This window comes from Pyrgilauda ruficollis, unplaced genomic scaffold (genome assembly GCF_017590135.1).
Source record: "Pyrgilauda ruficollis isolate IOZ18807 unplaced genomic scaffold, ASM1759013v1 scaffold165, whole genome shotgun sequence".
Taxonomy (NCBI): domain Eukaryota; kingdom Metazoa; phylum Chordata; class Aves; order Passeriformes; family Passeridae; genus Pyrgilauda; species Pyrgilauda ruficollis.
The window spans coordinates 1,528,494-1,544,638 of NW_024515320.1; the positions used below are offsets into that span (position 1 = coordinate 1,528,494).

The 16,145-nt window shown below is 48.7% G+C and overlaps 1 protein-coding gene across 8 annotated transcripts in view; it reads right to left on the minus strand.

The window, feature by feature from the left end:
• The window catches only part of UBR4 (ubiquitin protein ligase E3 component n-recognin 4), an 82,432-nt gene that overhangs the window by 31,353 nt on the left and 34,934 nt on the right, over window positions 1-16,145 (minus strand). For 4 of the 8 annotated variants that reach the window (XM_041463431.1, XM_041463429.1, XM_041463427.1 and 1 more), the window contains 22 exons: window positions 15,404-15,467; window positions 14,851-14,985; window positions 14,360-14,534; window positions 13,992-14,129; window positions 13,430-13,551; window positions 12,758-12,869; window positions 12,118-12,248; window positions 11,804-11,981; window positions 11,510-11,614; window positions 10,879-11,034; window positions 9,573-9,741; window positions 8,597-8,693; window positions 8,093-8,200; window positions 7,496-7,612; window positions 5,469-5,678; window positions 4,613-4,762; window positions 3,748-3,975; window positions 3,577-3,655; window positions 2,623-2,865; window positions 1,578-1,746; window positions 932-1,076; window positions 171-256 (listed from right to left, as the gene is read on the minus strand). In XM_041463431.1, the coding sequence (XP_041319365.1) occupies window positions 171-256; window positions 932-1,076; window positions 1,578-1,746; window positions 2,623-2,865; window positions 3,577-3,655; window positions 3,748-3,975; window positions 4,613-4,762; window positions 5,469-5,678; window positions 7,496-7,612; window positions 8,093-8,200; window positions 8,597-8,693; window positions 9,573-9,741; window positions 10,879-11,034; window positions 11,510-11,614; window positions 11,804-11,981; window positions 12,118-12,248; window positions 12,758-12,869; window positions 13,430-13,551; window positions 13,992-14,129; window positions 14,360-14,534; window positions 14,851-14,985; window positions 15,404-15,467 (3,117 nt within the window). The remainder of the gene's footprint in view (window positions 1-170; window positions 257-931; window positions 1,077-1,577; window positions 1,747-2,622; window positions 2,866-3,576; window positions 3,656-3,747; window positions 3,976-4,612; window positions 4,763-5,468; window positions 5,679-7,495; window positions 7,613-8,092; window positions 8,201-8,596; window positions 8,694-9,572; window positions 9,742-10,878; window positions 11,035-11,509; window positions 11,615-11,803; window positions 11,982-12,117; window positions 12,249-12,757; window positions 12,870-13,429; window positions 13,552-13,991; window positions 14,130-14,359; window positions 14,535-14,850; window positions 14,986-15,403; window positions 15,468-16,145) is intronic. The other 4 variants (XM_041463432.1, XM_041463430.1, XM_041463425.1 and 1 more) reach the window with 2 other exon arrangements.

Sequence of the window (16,145 nt, forward strand, 5' to 3'; positions counted from 1 at the left end):
TCCAACATCAGGTTTCCATCTGGCAGAAGGGATTCTGCTGCTCTCCCAAGCCCAGCAGGCACAGAACCTGAGCAGGGCCCATCCCCACCACCATCCTGGGTATTCCCCCACGGATGGAGCTCTGCTGGAAAGCCCTCCAGTGACACGGATCAAAGGCAGAAGTGACTCACTTGTAGATGTTGGAGTTGGGGTGGTTGGTGAGAATGTGGTTTTGAGTCCGGAGGATCTCCACGGCCTTTTGGGAATATTCCTTCAGCTGAAATACAACCAGGAAAAGGCAGTCTTCAAAACAGTGCTTTTATTGCTACACAGACACAAATATCCTCATCTGTCCTCATCTTTTGGTGTTCTAGGTCCCCCAGAAGAAGTACACACCACACCCACAGGACTTGATGCCTTTAAATCATTACCCAGGACTGTAATTGATCATAAAATTTGAGATTTACACAGTAAGTGCTGTTTGTCAGTCAACCCCTGCAAATGCCTGCCAAGATTTGTACAGCATTCCCCACTCTTTAAACATACTCATGGCAAGTATCAATGGGTCTAAATTATTTGTTCTCAATCCCACTGATCCTCTAAAAGAGCCATAACTTCCTTTGTTCAAAAATCATGGTTACAAAAGATTTCTAGGAGTTGCAATTGCAAAAACCTAAAAACTGGAGCTGCCAGATCCACAAAAGCCACATGTGGAAAGAAGTATTTTTCTCAATAAATAAAAAACTCACCAGCACAATCTCACCCCCAAAACAATAAAACAAAAACCAACACTTCCAAATTCTTTAAGGATCCTGCTTTTTTTTAACATTAAAGTTCTAAAAAATAACATGAAAAATTTCTACCAGAAGCTCTTCTGACAGAAAATCTGTGCCAGCTGTATCAAAAATGAGCAGCTGGGATGCTGTACCTGCCTTCTGGAATGTCACTGTACCTTTTTCTCAGTCTGTTGTGTTTTCAGGGAGAAGTATCCCAGGAGATCTACAAACTGTGCAGCCTTTCTTCCATAGGCTGGGAGCTCTGGCCAGATGGACCACATGAGATCCAGCAGTAACTCCTGCTGGGACTTGTTGGAATTCCTGTTGGGTGGATTACAGACAATCAGGGTTCTTGTGCACAAGGAGAACATAAGCTCCAATCCACCAAACTGGGAAACCATCATCTTGCAGAGTTCACAGAGCTAAATCCCACCATCCCTTGAACCCATCTGTTTTCCAGCACTCCAAAACAAAAGCAGCTGTCCTGCAACAACTGAACAGAGCTCTGAAGGAGTCCAGCCCCCTAAAGCACTCCTTTCCCCACACAACTCCCAACTTTTCATGGTGGGGGTCTGGATCTGCCTCAGAAATTCACTTTGCCCACAAACACCTGCTCCTGGTCATGACAGGAGTCAGATTTTGCAGGCAGAAATAAAATGCTCCTTGCACATGACAACTGAGATTGATCATGGATAAGTCACAACTTCCACCTCCAGCCCCAGTAACTGCAAACCACGAGGGCAATTCCAGAGGGGCCCAACACCTGCAGGCTCCAGCATCCTTCAGAGAGAGGCTGAGGCCCTGAACCAGCCCCAGGCTCACCTGTAGATGTGCAGGGCCAGGCAGTGGGCCTGCCACCTCACTGAGGAGGAGTTGGATTCCAGCAGGAAGCAGCGCAGGAACTGGATGAGGGTCTCCTTGTCAGCAAACTTGTTCAGCTGGTTCACCAGGGCCGTGCACAGCTGGTCCTCCTGGCTGCCTGAACCCTCACCTAGGGACACAGGGAAGGCTTTAGGGAGAAGATAAATGCAGCACCTCACAGGCAGGCCACTCTCCTGTTTCAGAGTCAGGATAATGGGGACAAATTATTATGTTTCAGGTAACAAGAAAGTTTAATATTTCTGTCTTTTTCAAAAATATAACCCAGCACTCCTGACTAACAGGAAAAAAACTGCAGGAAAACTTGCCAGTGAGGACGTGAGAAATGTGCTACACATCCTGATAAAAAGAAAAGGACTGACCATGAGGCAATGAAAAGACTCACACAGAACCATCTGATGGTGAAAGCCAAAGTGGTTCCTTGAAGAAAAGCCAAGAGAGAATTTATGCCCGTGACTTTTATAGGGAAGCTTAATTACTTTCCCAGGACTGTGGATATTCATTAAGCAGCAGCCCTGGCTCCAGCAGAGCTTCCAAGGCAGCCAGAGGAAACAAGTCTGAACACAATCACAGCAGAGCACAGCTAACTGGGTGTGCATCCCCAGGATTTGTTCTAATCCTCGTGAGCCTTTCAAACTCCTACAACCCAGGACAGGCAAGTTAAGTGGAAGCTGCTTCATCACTAGATTAGGTAACACTATTAGACAACTTCAAACCCACTCAAGGCAATAAACACAGCGGGTTTGGGATGTCCTCAGCACATGATTTCAGCCCCACTCTTAGGACACACTGCTTCACCCTAGTCCCATGTACACATGGGAAAACTGCTCCTCTCGCCTGACTGTGGCTGTGGGTGCCCTTGCCACGAGCCATGACCCTTTCCCAACAGCAGGATTTGTCATCCAGTTCTTTCTGAACAGAGTAAGAAAGGCTGTGAGGAGCAGACTTGTTCCCTAAAACCACAAGACAGGGCCCAGCTGCCCCTCACCCTCTCGCTCCTTCTCCTTTTCCTCCTTCTTGCTCTTTTTGGTGGAGGATTTGCTCTGCGCTGCCGCCTGCCCAGAGCCTGATGCTGCAGGAGCAGAGGTGGAAGAGGTGCTGGAAGCTCCAGAGGATGAAGCCACAGACAGCACTTTGCTGCCACACAGAGCACAAGACAACAGCTGCAGGAGAACCGGGGACACTCCTTCGTCTACCAGGAAGCTGACTTGGAGCAGGAAATAGAGAACCGCTGTGGAGGAAAAGGGAACATGTTTCAATCACACAATCATGGAATATCCTGAGCTGGAAAAGGCCCACAGGGATTGAATCCAACCCAGGTCCAGCACAGACACCCCAACAATCCCACCCTGGGCACCCTGGGAGCATTGCCCAAATGCTCCTGGAGCTCTGGCAGCCTTGGGGGTGTGTCCATTCCCTGGGCAGCCTGGGCAGTGCCCAGAACCCTCTGGGGGAAGAACCTTTCCCTGATATTCAACCTAACCCTGCCCTGACACAGCTCCATGCCACTAAAGCCTGAATTAAAAAAGAAAAAAAAAAAACCAACCAAACAAAAAAAAACAAACCAAAAAAACTCAGCCTAAACCAAAAGCCTTTGTACACAAGTACTCCCAGAACTGTCCTGCCCCTGGACCACAGAAGCCTAACACTGGGGTACACCAGGTACAGTGGCTCATCCCAAATTACTCTCTGGGACAATGGCTGCACAAGCAAGAGAACACAGACCTCCTGTTCCTCTGAGTTATCCATTACACCATATTTTGCTCTTTAGCCAAGGACCAGATGCAATTAGGGCACTGGAATAATTAGTACTGGAAACAGTTCAGTCCTATCAAAACCCTCAGCTGTGTCTCCCCTTCTCTGCTGAGCTTCCCCATCTGAGCCACCTTGACCCCAACCACGACACCACTGTTCCCCCAAACCATGCAGAGACAGAACTCACAGTCATCCTTGATGCAGAATTTCTGCCAGTTCACTGTTCTCTGCGTGGCAATCTCTGCACAAGCCTTCAAATGTTCCATCTGCAGGCACAAAGGGATGGGATCAAAGAGCACATCAGCACTCCTGTCACACCAACATCACTCCAAGGCCCTTTCCCTGCTCCTGCCCTTACCAGGGAGATCAGGGTGTCGTACTGCAGGGCAGAGCCCGAGCTGGCTGTCACCACGCTGGCCCTCAGGAAGATGCCCTGCTCCTCCAGCAGTTTCTTGATGCCACGCACGTGCGAGTCCAGGGTGTGCAGGTCCCGCAGCTGCCGGTACTTGTCCTTGGAGCCGCAGATGAACAGCAGCAGCTTGCGCACCTGGCGGCGCACGAACGGCGTCTGCTGGATCATCAGGTACTGCAGAGGGAAGCCAGGGCAGAGTGAGCTCACCAGGGCCACGCTGGCCACCAAAAATGAGTGTTTTCTTCCAAAAAGTAAACAGATGGGAGATGCCTTCACCCAGCTTTAATCCTTTAAGTCCCAGGCAGAAGACACTGCACAGCAGCACTGCACCGCTTGCTGGAAACCATCCCTTGTCATCTCCAACCTCAAATAAACACCCAACCAAGGCTAATTAAGAAATCCTAACTCATACTTGTGTAAATGTAAGATAACTTGCTATGTAAAGTAGGAAGCAAACTGCGAAGACAAACACCACATATCTTCCTGATTTCTTTTTTAAGGCCCAAGTACCAACAGCTGAGCACGATGTTACATTTTTCCATCTCACAGCAGGTTTTCTCTCTAAGCTTTGTGGCAGCAACCACTGAGTTCCAAGAAGTAACAGCAACCTCATTTTTCGTGTATATTTTCCTACACGAAATTCCTGTTCAACAGGAGCACACAACAAAGCCAACAGTTCAACTTCTTCAAGGAGATTAAAAATACAAGATGGAGCTGAGATCAGCTCTGCAAAAGCTCATCCCTCCCATGAAAGAAATCATTATTGGAGTATTCTTGTGGAAATCTGCAGGTGTATAATGTTCTTGCTTACCTCAGACAAAAAGTAGAACCAGGAGTGATCAAAGATGGGCGGGGGGATGCGGGAGTTTGTGTCTGCAATCTTCTTGATCTGGTAGGGCAGGCGCAGCACCATCTCTGTCAGGAGCTGAGTGTAGGCCTCAAAAACATCTGCAGCATGACCCTGGCAGCAAGAGAAATCCCTCAGGCTCTGAGCACACCCACAGTGTGGTGCCATGATGAATGACAGTGTGCTTTTGCTGATTTTCTGAAGACAGGGGATTTCTGCCCCTTTGCAGCCCAAAGAACATTCCCAAACGATGAATAAGAACCTGCACAAGGCCTTGAAGTGGATGGTAGCTGTGAGGATGCACTAAGCTAGTCTGGAGTAATAAAGCAGTTCAACTCAGGAGCTTTCAGCTTAGGAGACATTCTTACATTTAATCAGGCTTTTTGCACTGCACCTGTACAAACACCAAACCACGGCATAATGGCACCACAGCGGTGGAACAAGCCTGGGAATTACTGTGGAAATTCCCATCCACCATTCCACTTCCTTGGCACACTAGGTTCAGGAATTCTGCCTGCCAAGCACAGCTCGGAGTCACAAGCTGGAGCAGCTTCCCTTCAGGATGATTAAAAATTCCTCCAGGAACAGCTCCACAGAACTCCTGGGTAAGGAGTGCACCAAGGGATGCAGGAAGAGACGGGAGAGATGCTGGGATGCCCTGTGACAACTCGGAGCACTCCCAGCTGTAACTTTGTGCTACAAGATGGATTTTGGTTGCTGTTCTAAGGGCAAACTCCTTGTGCAGGGCTGCTTTCCCAGCTCTGTGCAGCCTCCTCTCAGTGCAGGCCCTGCACAGCTCCCAGCACAGGGCAGGACTCACCTTCACGTACTGCCGGAGGAAAAAGGGGCTCATGTCAGGGGGAGAGGAAGTGGTGTGAGGCTTCAGCAGCTGGCTGGTGGCCACAGGCTCCTCATCATTCTGCTGGCTCTTCCAGTACTCCAGCAGGGACTTGAGCACGTGCAGACAGTAATCAACAGCACCAGAGCTCAGCAAGGCAGCTGCTGTGGCACTGGAGATCAGGGAGGAAGCCTGGAACAGAGGGAAGGAGCTGGATCAGGAACACACCTGGGAACCTGCAGGGTGGAGAGCTGGGGCAGCCCTGAGCACCTGCTGACAACGTGGGCAAGAGAGCAGGTTTGGATGAAACTTTGCAGGCAGCTTTTAAGTTTGGGGTTTGTTTGAGGCTGGGTTTTTTTGAGGTTTTTTTTTTGTGTTTATGAAAAGCAACTCAAATATTTACAGAGACTCTTTTGAACAAGTGCTTAGTAAAGGAAAACAAATAAAATCTCCTCTTAAGTCTAATCTCCCCTCGACACATGTGCCAGAGGCCACTCTGCTGTGGATTAGACAACTAGGGCTTTTTTTCCCTTCTTTTTTTCCCCCTTCTTTTTTTTTTTTTTTTTTTTTTTTTTTTTTTTTTTGGTTTTTTTTTTTTTTTTTTGGGTTTTTCCACTCTGCTGTGGATTAGACAACTAGGGCTTTTTTTCCCTTCTTTTTTTCCCCCTTCTTTTTTTTTTTTTTTTTTTTTTTTTTTTTTAAGTTGGGATTTCTATTTGTTTATCTGGGATTTGGCCAGCTGGGCATGAATCCTGGTAGAGAAAGAGTCCCTGTTGCAGCTGCTGCTCACAGGCTCTGCTCCACCCAGGTATTGCTCCACCTGCATTCTGCAAGACGAGGAGCTTTGATTTCTGTGGGAAGCTCAAGTGAGTAACAAAGGCTGGAGAAAAAGCTACTGTAAATAAAACTATTAAAGCAGCCCTGTAAATCCAAACAAACCCCACAGCTCATAAGCTCATTAAAATTTGATGCAGTTCAGACTAAATTTTTTAACCTCTATGCTTTTTTATTAATCTCCTTCCCACCACACATACTGCTTTTTATGCCTTATTACTGTACCTTTTAGCAACAAATATCTAAGGAATCCTCTTAGCGACTTTTACGTTGACACAGCAGCATATTGCTTTCCAATAATCACATTACAAATCCTCTTTAACCCCTTCAGCACTGGTGAGATGCAAGGGAAAAATCTGCCAGACCGTTTTAAGTAACATCATTAATGTGCTGCCCTGAGCTCAGTCTGGAACCATGCACAAAACAAGAGCATCCAATTGTCTTTACACGGCTGCTTCCTCCAGCCCTAGTTTCAAAACTCTTCTTCCACAAGAGTTCAGTAACAGTACAGGTTCCCTATAAATTTTTCCAAAGCCTTCTCAAGGATGTTTCAGTTTTACACCTGTTATTTCAGTGAGCAGCTTTTAGACCATCTTTGATAACAAAAGCCCCCCAAGCACATCACGGAATCCCAGAATGGTTTGGGTTGGAAGGGACCTTGAAGTTCAACCCATTCCACCCTCTGCCATGGGCAGGGACACCTTCCACTGTCCCACATTGCTCCAAGCCCTGTCCAACCCAGCCTTGGACACTTGCAGGGACCCAGGGGCAGCCACAGCTTCTCTGGGCAATCTCCACCCTCACATGGAAGAATTTCTTCCCAATATCTGACCTAAATTTCTCCTCTTTCAGTCTGACCCTTTCCTCCTTGTCCTGTCACTCCAGCTCCTGATGAGAAGTCCCTCTCTGGCTTTCCTGTAGCTCCTTCAGACCCTGGAAGGTGTTGTGGGGTCTCCACACAACCTTCTCCTCTCCAGGCTGAACATTCCCAGCCTGTCTCCACAGGGCAGATGCTCCAGTCCCCTCCGTGGCCTCCTCTGCACTTGCTCCAACAATTCCACGAGTTCTCATGTTGAGAACACCAGAACTGTGTGCAGTGCTCCAGGTGGGGTCTTGTGAGAGCTGAGTAAAGGGGGAGAAAATCATCCCCTGACAAAGCAATTTGGAGAATGTACCTCACAAATGGAAGTCTTGGATCCTGACTTGGTCCTGGACATGAAGACACTGAGCAGCCTCATCACCACCAAGTGCACCTCGTTCACAGGGGAGCGCTCGTTTTTCTTGGACACATCCTGCAGGAAAAGACACATCCTGCTTGCTCAATCCCAGAGCTGAGCAGTGTCCCAAGCCTCTCAAGTTCAGTGCTCTGATCCTCAGGAAGCATTTCTAATTTAAACTCAAGCAGTAAGACTGAAAAAGCAGCACAAATGCCTCAACAGAAGGGTAGGCAGTGGCCTGGCTGCCAGAGAACAGTCCCACACAAATGAAAAGCTACATATGTCAATCATGCATTTACTGATCATGGCTCTTCTCAGAGTTTAATTCCAGCAAAACAAATTTTCATGCTCACTTGTGGATGTCAGACCCAGGAGACAGTGGGAGTTCCACTCATGTCATTTTCTACCATACGTGAAAGGAGGCAAGAGGAATAAACTGCCTGAACACATCCACACAGCAATGTTTCTGTGATTCCAAAGCATTTAATTCCTCCAAGGAAAGAAACCCTGTCTAGAAGGAGCAAATTCAGAGCATGAGCCCATACTGCACTTTACCTTTTTGTCCATGCCCAGCTCTGCAATCAGCTGGGAGAGAAGGTTATCCAAAGCTCCCTTGTCCTTCTCATCATCTCCATCTAGGTCTGTTGTGAGCATCAGAATAACCTGGGAAGAGCAGTCAGAGAATTATTAGAGGGCAGGTTCCACATTATCAAGATAAATAGTTACCTTTCACAAAACAGCACTGATTTTATCTCGATTAATATGTGTTCTTTCCCAAATCCAGCCTGTGCCTCACATCCTAATATGGACATTCAGCATAAACCCACAAATCCTTCCCAAACACATTGGAGCTGAAGGATTGGAGCCCTCAGGCTCCTCAGTCAGCTGTAAAGTCACACTGAGAAAGGGCACAAGTCCAGCAAAAACTTGTGGGTAAAGAATGCTGTGCAACAGAGGGACTCACACTGTGACTGGGCAAGAAGGAGAAAAGCACATGCAAGTAGAAACCAGGGATTGAACTATTTGATTTGGGCTTAACTCTGAGCCCTCCTCACTCACCTGCATGTAAGGGATGGCCCGGACCCCTCCCACGTTCCTCAGCTGGGGGAGATTCTGCAGCAGCCTCTCCAGCAGCATCAGCCGGACCATGTGCAGCCTGGATTCAGAGGCAGCAGTCAGACACAGCCCAGAACACAGCACAGCCAGCAGGGTCTCCAGGAGAGCACTGCAACCTGCCCCAGAAACCCTACGCCATCAAATCCTCCCAGGGAGGACAGGACGTGCTCAGACTTCACAGGGAAGTGATACCAAAGGTGCAGAGCACCTCTGACAATGGAGCCACACTGCCCAGGCCTGGCCACCTGGGGATTGCAACTGCATGGCAGCATCCTGCAAATCAGCTCCACACTGCTCTGGAGAAGAGACTGAGCACCTGCTCCCACAGAATGAAAAGCTGCCCATGTTCCCAAAGGACACTGCCACATGCTTTTGTCCTAACAGTGAATTTCACAGGCTCCCAACATTTCAGTGATTCCATGTTAACTAGACTCATGCAGGATTTTTTTGTCACTTCCTAGAGGCAGCAGTTTTGTGGGACATGCACTGGGTGTATTTATCACACCACATGACGACTGCACAGAGGGTGCACTGCCCAGGTTCCCAGGGAATGGACACAGCCCCGAGGCTTGCCAGAGCTTCAGGAGCATTTGGACAACATTGGGATGCAGGGGGTGGGATTGTTGGGATGCCTGTGCAGGGCCAGGGGCTGGATTGGATGACATTTGTGGGTCCCTTCCACCTCAGGACACTCCATGATTGCATCAGGGGCTGGATTGGATGACATTAGTGGGTCCCTTCCACCTCAGGACACTCCATGATTGCACGATTTTGCAATGGCAGTTTGCTCTAGTCTGTGTTTCTGACTTTCCACTCTGGGTACCCAGCGCTCCTGGCACTGCAGCCCCGCAGCCCCCTCCTCTGCAAACATCCCCCAGAGCACAGCTGTTCTTCCTCAAGAGGAAGCAAAGCCTCTTGCCTGTTGCTGGTGTGGACGTCCCCCTCTGCCTCCCCTTCCCCCTCGGAGCCCTCTCCCTCCTGCTGGCCCGTGGTGGTGCTGATGGCTCCTGTGCTGGAGCTGACGCTGCCAGGCCCCGCCGGGTGGCCCTCGGCCGTGGTGTCCCCGTAGGCGCTGCTCCGGCCAGACACTGGGAAAGGACAGGAAAACAGGGAAACACAACCTCAGCAACTCAACAAACACCTTGCCTGCTTCATACCCACCACCACAGCTGAGCTTCACTTTGGAATGAATCGTGGTTCAAAGGAGATGCTGGCTTTGGCTCTCTTCTGAAAGCTACAAGAGAGGCTGAAGATGCATTTGTAGAAGTCTTTTCTTTGCCACCCTCATCTTTGTGGCCCAAACTGAACTGATCCCACAGCAGTAATTCAAACTCAGTCAGACAATGCTTGGATGGGTAGTGTGGACAATCAGATGAATTTTTTTAATAAGTGTCTGTGATTATTTTACCTGGGTATCAGTCCCAAACTAAAAAGAGAGTAATTAATCCTATCTCATTCAAACTTAACCAGCAGCATAGTGAATTGTCTCAGTCTTGCTCTAGGCATTCTGAGAGGCAAGGGCTCCAGGGAGACCTTGCTGTGGCCTCCCATACCCTACAGAGTACTGGGTACTTATGGTACTTATGAAAAGCAGGGAGAGGGACTTGTTATATGGGGAGAGAGTGACAGGACCAGGGGCAGTGGCTTTAAGCTGAACAAGGGCAGGATTAGATGGGATATTAGGAAGAAATTCTTTACTCAGAGGGTGATGAAGTCCTGCCACAGGTTGCCCAGAGAAGCTATGGCTGCCCCATCTCTGTAAGTGTCCAAAGCCAGGTTGGACAGGGCTTGGAGGAACCTGGGATAGCGGAAGGTGTCCCTGCCTTGGTGTTAGTACAGGATGATCTTTAAGGTCCCCTCCCACCCAAACCATTATGGGATTCAATGATTCTGTTATTACAGCCCAGCAAAATCTGCTGCAGATTCCACACTTCCAGAGAACCACAAAAGGGAAACAACATTCCATCTGTGGGCACTGGGGCAGAATCCACGAAACAACAGATGGCAGCAGCCACTGGGAACTGAGATTCCCTCTGCGCCAGGCATCACCCACACACTCCTATGGTGGGCAAGGCTGTGGCAGCAGGGAGGGAGCAGGGGTGCAGCAGGGAGGGAGCAGGGTGGGAGTGGACGGTGCAGCAGGGAGTGCAGCAGGGGGTGCAGCAGGGAGGGAGCAGGGGATGCAGCAGGGGGAAGGAGCAGGGGGTGCAGCAGGGCTCACTCACCGCTGTGCTCCCCGGCCACCGAGTCCACGGCGCTGCCGCCGCTCTCCGAGCCCACGCTGCCGCCGTGCTCCGCGGGCGATGTCCGCAGCGTGGAACCGTCCGTGGCTGCCGTGCTGCCCTCGTCGTCGGAGGCTGGAGCTAAGAGAATAAAGAGAGCTGTTACAAGTAAAAACACTGCCTGGGAACAACTGCAAACGACGCTCGCGCTACCAGGGAAAGGCTGCAGGGATTGGGCTTGGGGTTTGGGGACAGCTACAAACGGAAAGGGAGCTTGGGGGTGACGAGCAGGACAGTTAAAGCAGTGGAGGGGAGATATCCCGAGAGGAAAGCTTCTCTATCAAACACACAGGCATGCACAGTTACTTAAAGAACAATGTCTGGTTGTTTATAAATGCAAGGGAAATACAGTACATGCTTTGTTTTGTCTGCTTTAGCTTAAAGAGAGGAAATAACTTCCTCAGAAGTCTACAGTAAGAGTCAATCAAAGCAGGAAAAAGCTGTAAGTACACTCTCAAAAATACAAGAAGCCAATAGTAATAACTGGGTCTTCCAAACCATATTTGCAAACCAATTTTAAGGTATTACTTAGGTCAGAATATGAAAAAGAAGATGCCTTGCAGTGAACAGTTACCTGATGCTGTTGTGTCCGAGAGTGTTCCAGCATCAAGAGAGGAGGAGCTGGGAGCTTGGCCTGACAGTCCTAAGCTCTGCAGTCCAAGGGCACTGCTGCTGCTCCCTGCAAACAGAGAACAACTTATGAGCATCTTTCTTTGAGAGAATAAGTTAACTCTGGCATTTTCTGTACATTTCATAGTTCTGCTATCTTTGGTCCACTGGTGATGACACCAACAGCTCTGCCTCATTTCTTTCCCAGTTTTCCCAGTTTCCATCCCCTTTTTGCCTGCCAACAGTGCCCACATCTGACCTTGCTGATCTTGTTGCAGGCTCAGGGCAATAGCCAACTCCACCATTGTCTCATCATCTGCATCTGGAGGGATATCCAGCATCGGAGGGAATCCCTCTGCTCCAGCCAGGAGAGCCTCCAGAGGAGAAGGATTCCCATTATTCACATTCTCAGAAGTCTCCAGAACCATGGATTCGGACTATGGAGAGGAAACACAGTGAGAGCTTTCCCCAGACCACCACCAGTAAGAGAGCACTACAAGCAGGTTCATCAGAACTAAATTAACTCAAGTCCTGGCACACTTCAAAGGCTCCAAGGAGAAGCGCTGGACTCACCACCATCTCGAAGTCCCCGTGATCCACCTCGCTCTGCTCCTGGCTCTCCTGTCGGATGTGCTCTCCATTTGCTATCCCAGAGCTCTGCAGCTTGTCCTCTGCATCGTCATCGTCATCATCATCCTTATCTCCTGAGTGGCAAAGCAGGACTTCATAAATGCACAGCTCCTCATCCCATCCCAAACCAGGCTGCTAATGCTGGGAAAAATCCCAGGCTACCCTCAGTTACCAAGAGACTCCTGACACCTACAATTTGCTTCAAAACTGAAAAACCTCTCTTGGATGGAGCTCTGATAATTTTGATCTGCACACATCTTTGACTGATTTATTAGAACGTGAAAACATGCACAGAAATACTAACTCTAGATTACTACTCTCTAGATAAAATGATCAGATTTCCCTGTCACTAAAAGGGGAATATCTCAGAGAGATCTCCTTTTTGAATCCCAAAATATCAATGAAAAGGTGAGAGTTTATTAAATAAAAAGGGGTTTCGGAGGCAAGGGAGAGCAAAAGAAAGGAAAAAGGCTGATTTTAGCCTTTTCTAGTCTCGGTTTATAACAAGACCACTTTATTTTCTTATCCTTTCTGACCAGTCAAGAAGGCCCTGCTGGTTTAAGCAGAGGATGCCCTGGCATACCCATGGGGGTGTTGCTGCGGGGGGACGACGGCAGGGTCACGTGTCGCCGCTTGTTCCGGGGTCTCAGCACCCTGATCAAAGCTTGCTTGCAGGAAAAGCTTACTGCTGGGTCCTGCAGGGTGAACAGTTCATCATTACACTCCTTAAGCTCTAAGTCCTTTTTCACAGCATTTGGAAAGATGGCTAAAAATGCACTCGTGACTCTCATCAGTCATGGTTCATGTAGGACATGAGTCACCTCCCACAAAGCAACACTTGGAATTCCACATGCAGCACACAACAAACATTACTAGAACTCAAGGAGAGAGAATTCTCCTTCATTCACTTCTCACTGAGTGTTTTTGGCTGTATTTTGTGTCTATACTATGTATTCATATTCTGCCCACATTTAATTTTTTTCCCCACTATAGAATCATGGAAACATTTAAGTTGAAAAAGCCCTCTGAGATCAAGTCCAACCATAAACCCAACACTGCCAATCCCCCTCACCCATGTCCCCAAATGGCACATCTACACTTTTAAATTCCTCCAGAGGTGGGGACTCAACCACTGCTCTGGGCAGCCTGTGGCAGGCTGGAACACCCCTTCCACAAAAACATTTTTCCAGATGCCCAACCTAAACCTCCCCTGGTGCAATCAGAGGTTGAGGCAGAGAAGAACAAGGTGACATACTGGGCAAAGTAACATCTGCATGTAGATCTTGGATGCAGTATGGATACAGTCCAGCTCACACGTGCAGTATCCATGGATAATATCCACCAAAGCATTGACTGTGGCTTCAACGTGAGTGAGACCTAGCAGGAATAAAAGCAGGACTGAAATCAGCTCTCTCTGTATTTCAGCACAGAGTGAGGCACTGCAGGAAGCATCTTTTGTTTGCAGACATCAAGGCACAATGTGAACAGCACAAATATATTGATTTTCAATCCAGACTGAGCCAGCCTTGTCTGTCTGATGGAATATTGTGAACTCCATACACCAGCACCACTGAATATTCCCTAACACCACCCACATAGACAAATATGGGGTAAATCAATCATCAGTCCCTTCTCCCTGGCACAATACACGTGCCCCTGAACAAAAGCTTTGAAGCAGAATCTGCAGCTCCACATCATAAAGCCCTCAGTGCAGCACTAGCAATGAGAACATTGAGTCATGTTCTCTGCTTACAAACTTAAAATAGCCCCCTTCAGAAGCCACAGGCTTGCCAATAGCAAAGGAAGAGCTCTCCCACCTGGCAGGCAGGCAGGGGCCAGGAAGGCGTTTTTGGGTTTTGATGCATGGAGCTTCCAGAAGTGGTTCACCAGCTGGGTAATGAAGGTGCAGCCCTCTCCTTCTGCGTGTTTCTGGGCCTCCTGCCCTTCTTCACTCTCTGCACAGATTAAAAAACACCTCTCAGAAATGTGCAGGGGAAAACCTTAATGAGGGTAACACCAAGTTTATTTGAAATGGCTTTTTTCAGAGGCTTTGATGTTCTCATCAGCAGGATATCACACACCTACCAAATGTGTCAAATACAGCCTCTGCCACTCCGAACCCGACACCCCAGCACAGCTTCAATTATCACAACAGAAATTTAGAGAAAATTACAGACTTATCTACCTGTTTCCAGCTGTGGCAGCTTTGATTCTGTGTAGTGGACCAGATTGTTGGGTCTCATAATAGCAATGGACCGAGCAGTGATGACCAGCCTCTGGAACACCTCGGGATCAAGGTCCTTTCCTTCTTTGGTTGAGGAAGTCAAATACTGAATGGCTTTGCTTAGCAGTGCTTGATCCTGCAGAGTGAGAGATAACACAGGCAAAGAAAAACAACTGACTGCAGCACAAGAAAGCAGCTGAAGCACAACCACGGGACAGATCCTGGGGAAATCTGGCATTCCTCATCTAAGGAAGGGCAGCCAATGGTAAAAGGTCACAGAATCACACAACTCTGGTGAAACACAGAAGCCAGCAGGGCAGGCAGCAGGAGCTAAAGGGAAATGAGACAGGAGGTTTGTGCTGCATGGAGGAAGGGCTCTCTAGGGTTCTGCTGCACCTCAGCCATGACCTGGCAGGTTCCAGGAGCCCCCAAATCCATGCCCTGGGCAGTACCTTGTGGTTGTGGTAGGCTGAACGGCTGGTGTGCAAGCTGGCCAGCAGGCTCTTGGTCTGCTGCTGCACGCTGGAAGGGGCTGGCATGGACAGCAGCACAGTAGCCAGTTCCTGAGCTGCAATCTTATTCTTCTCCTAAGAACAGACAAACCCCATTATTCAGTATATTTACCATCACTCAGTGTACCTGCAGCTCCCTTCCCTCAATACCCTTTTGATAGCCTCCCTCCATTTACTATTTGACATTTAGGGAACCCTTCACATGTCTAAACAAGAAAAGTCCTTTTGAGATTTATGGGCTCCTACCCTGCTGTTTCTGTAAACGAGGTCAGTCTGCAGCACAAAAAGCCCACCAGCGCTAAATGCAAATGCCAATTGTCATTCTAAACTAGTTTCAAACGCTTTTGGCTAAGGCAACTTTCAGATCAGTGCTCTGAGCAAAAGGGATGCGGCTCTGCTCCTATCAGGCCCCCGGGGCTGCAGGAGGTAGTGCTGAGCTGGCCCCTCCTCCCCCAGCTCCAAAGCTCAGGAATGTATTCAGAAAGTTACTTGCCTTCTCGTTGACTGGTCCCACAGCAAAGCAGCTTTCCAGCGCTTCTAAAGAACTCACTACTAGCCTGGAGGGAGAGAGGAAAGCAGGCTTGAGTACAGCAACCCTTCTCTCTCCTTAGCACTTTGCTTTATGCGGGCTACAGTCATGAGTAGCTCAGAGACAGCTAACGAATGCCAAGTACAAAATCAAAGCATGATAAAACCTGCCACAGGCACCATGCATATCATTTCATTGTGTTACAGACCAGAGTTAAACCTGGCTCACGCTCACAGACAAACTTAGGACTGCTTTAATAATCCACAGCTGAAAGACAGGGGCTTTTCTCTCCCAAAGAGGATAAAACATTTCCTTACGCAGCCTGCAGCAGGGATAACTTGGATTGTCTTGACAGTCCCAATTCACCATGGCCCCCAGACGTACAGATGACTGCAGATCAAGGCTGGCTATGACACATGGGAAAAAGCGGAACCGACTTTGCTAAGGGAGCAACGCTCTACTCGCTTGCTATTTTCACACAGGTTGCTCTTTCCAATTTGGAGTTTCAGCACAAAATATTCCAGAGGAAAATTAACTCAGAGCACTGGGAGTGACCTCAAGCGAGGGATGCTGAGGCTGAAGCAGGCTGGGAAAACACTTGTCCCGCGGGAAAACCTGATTTACAAGTGGCAGCAAAGTCCCTGTAGCAGCACTCCATGCCCCCAGGTAGAACTACCTGAAATGCCATCTGACACACCAGAAGGAG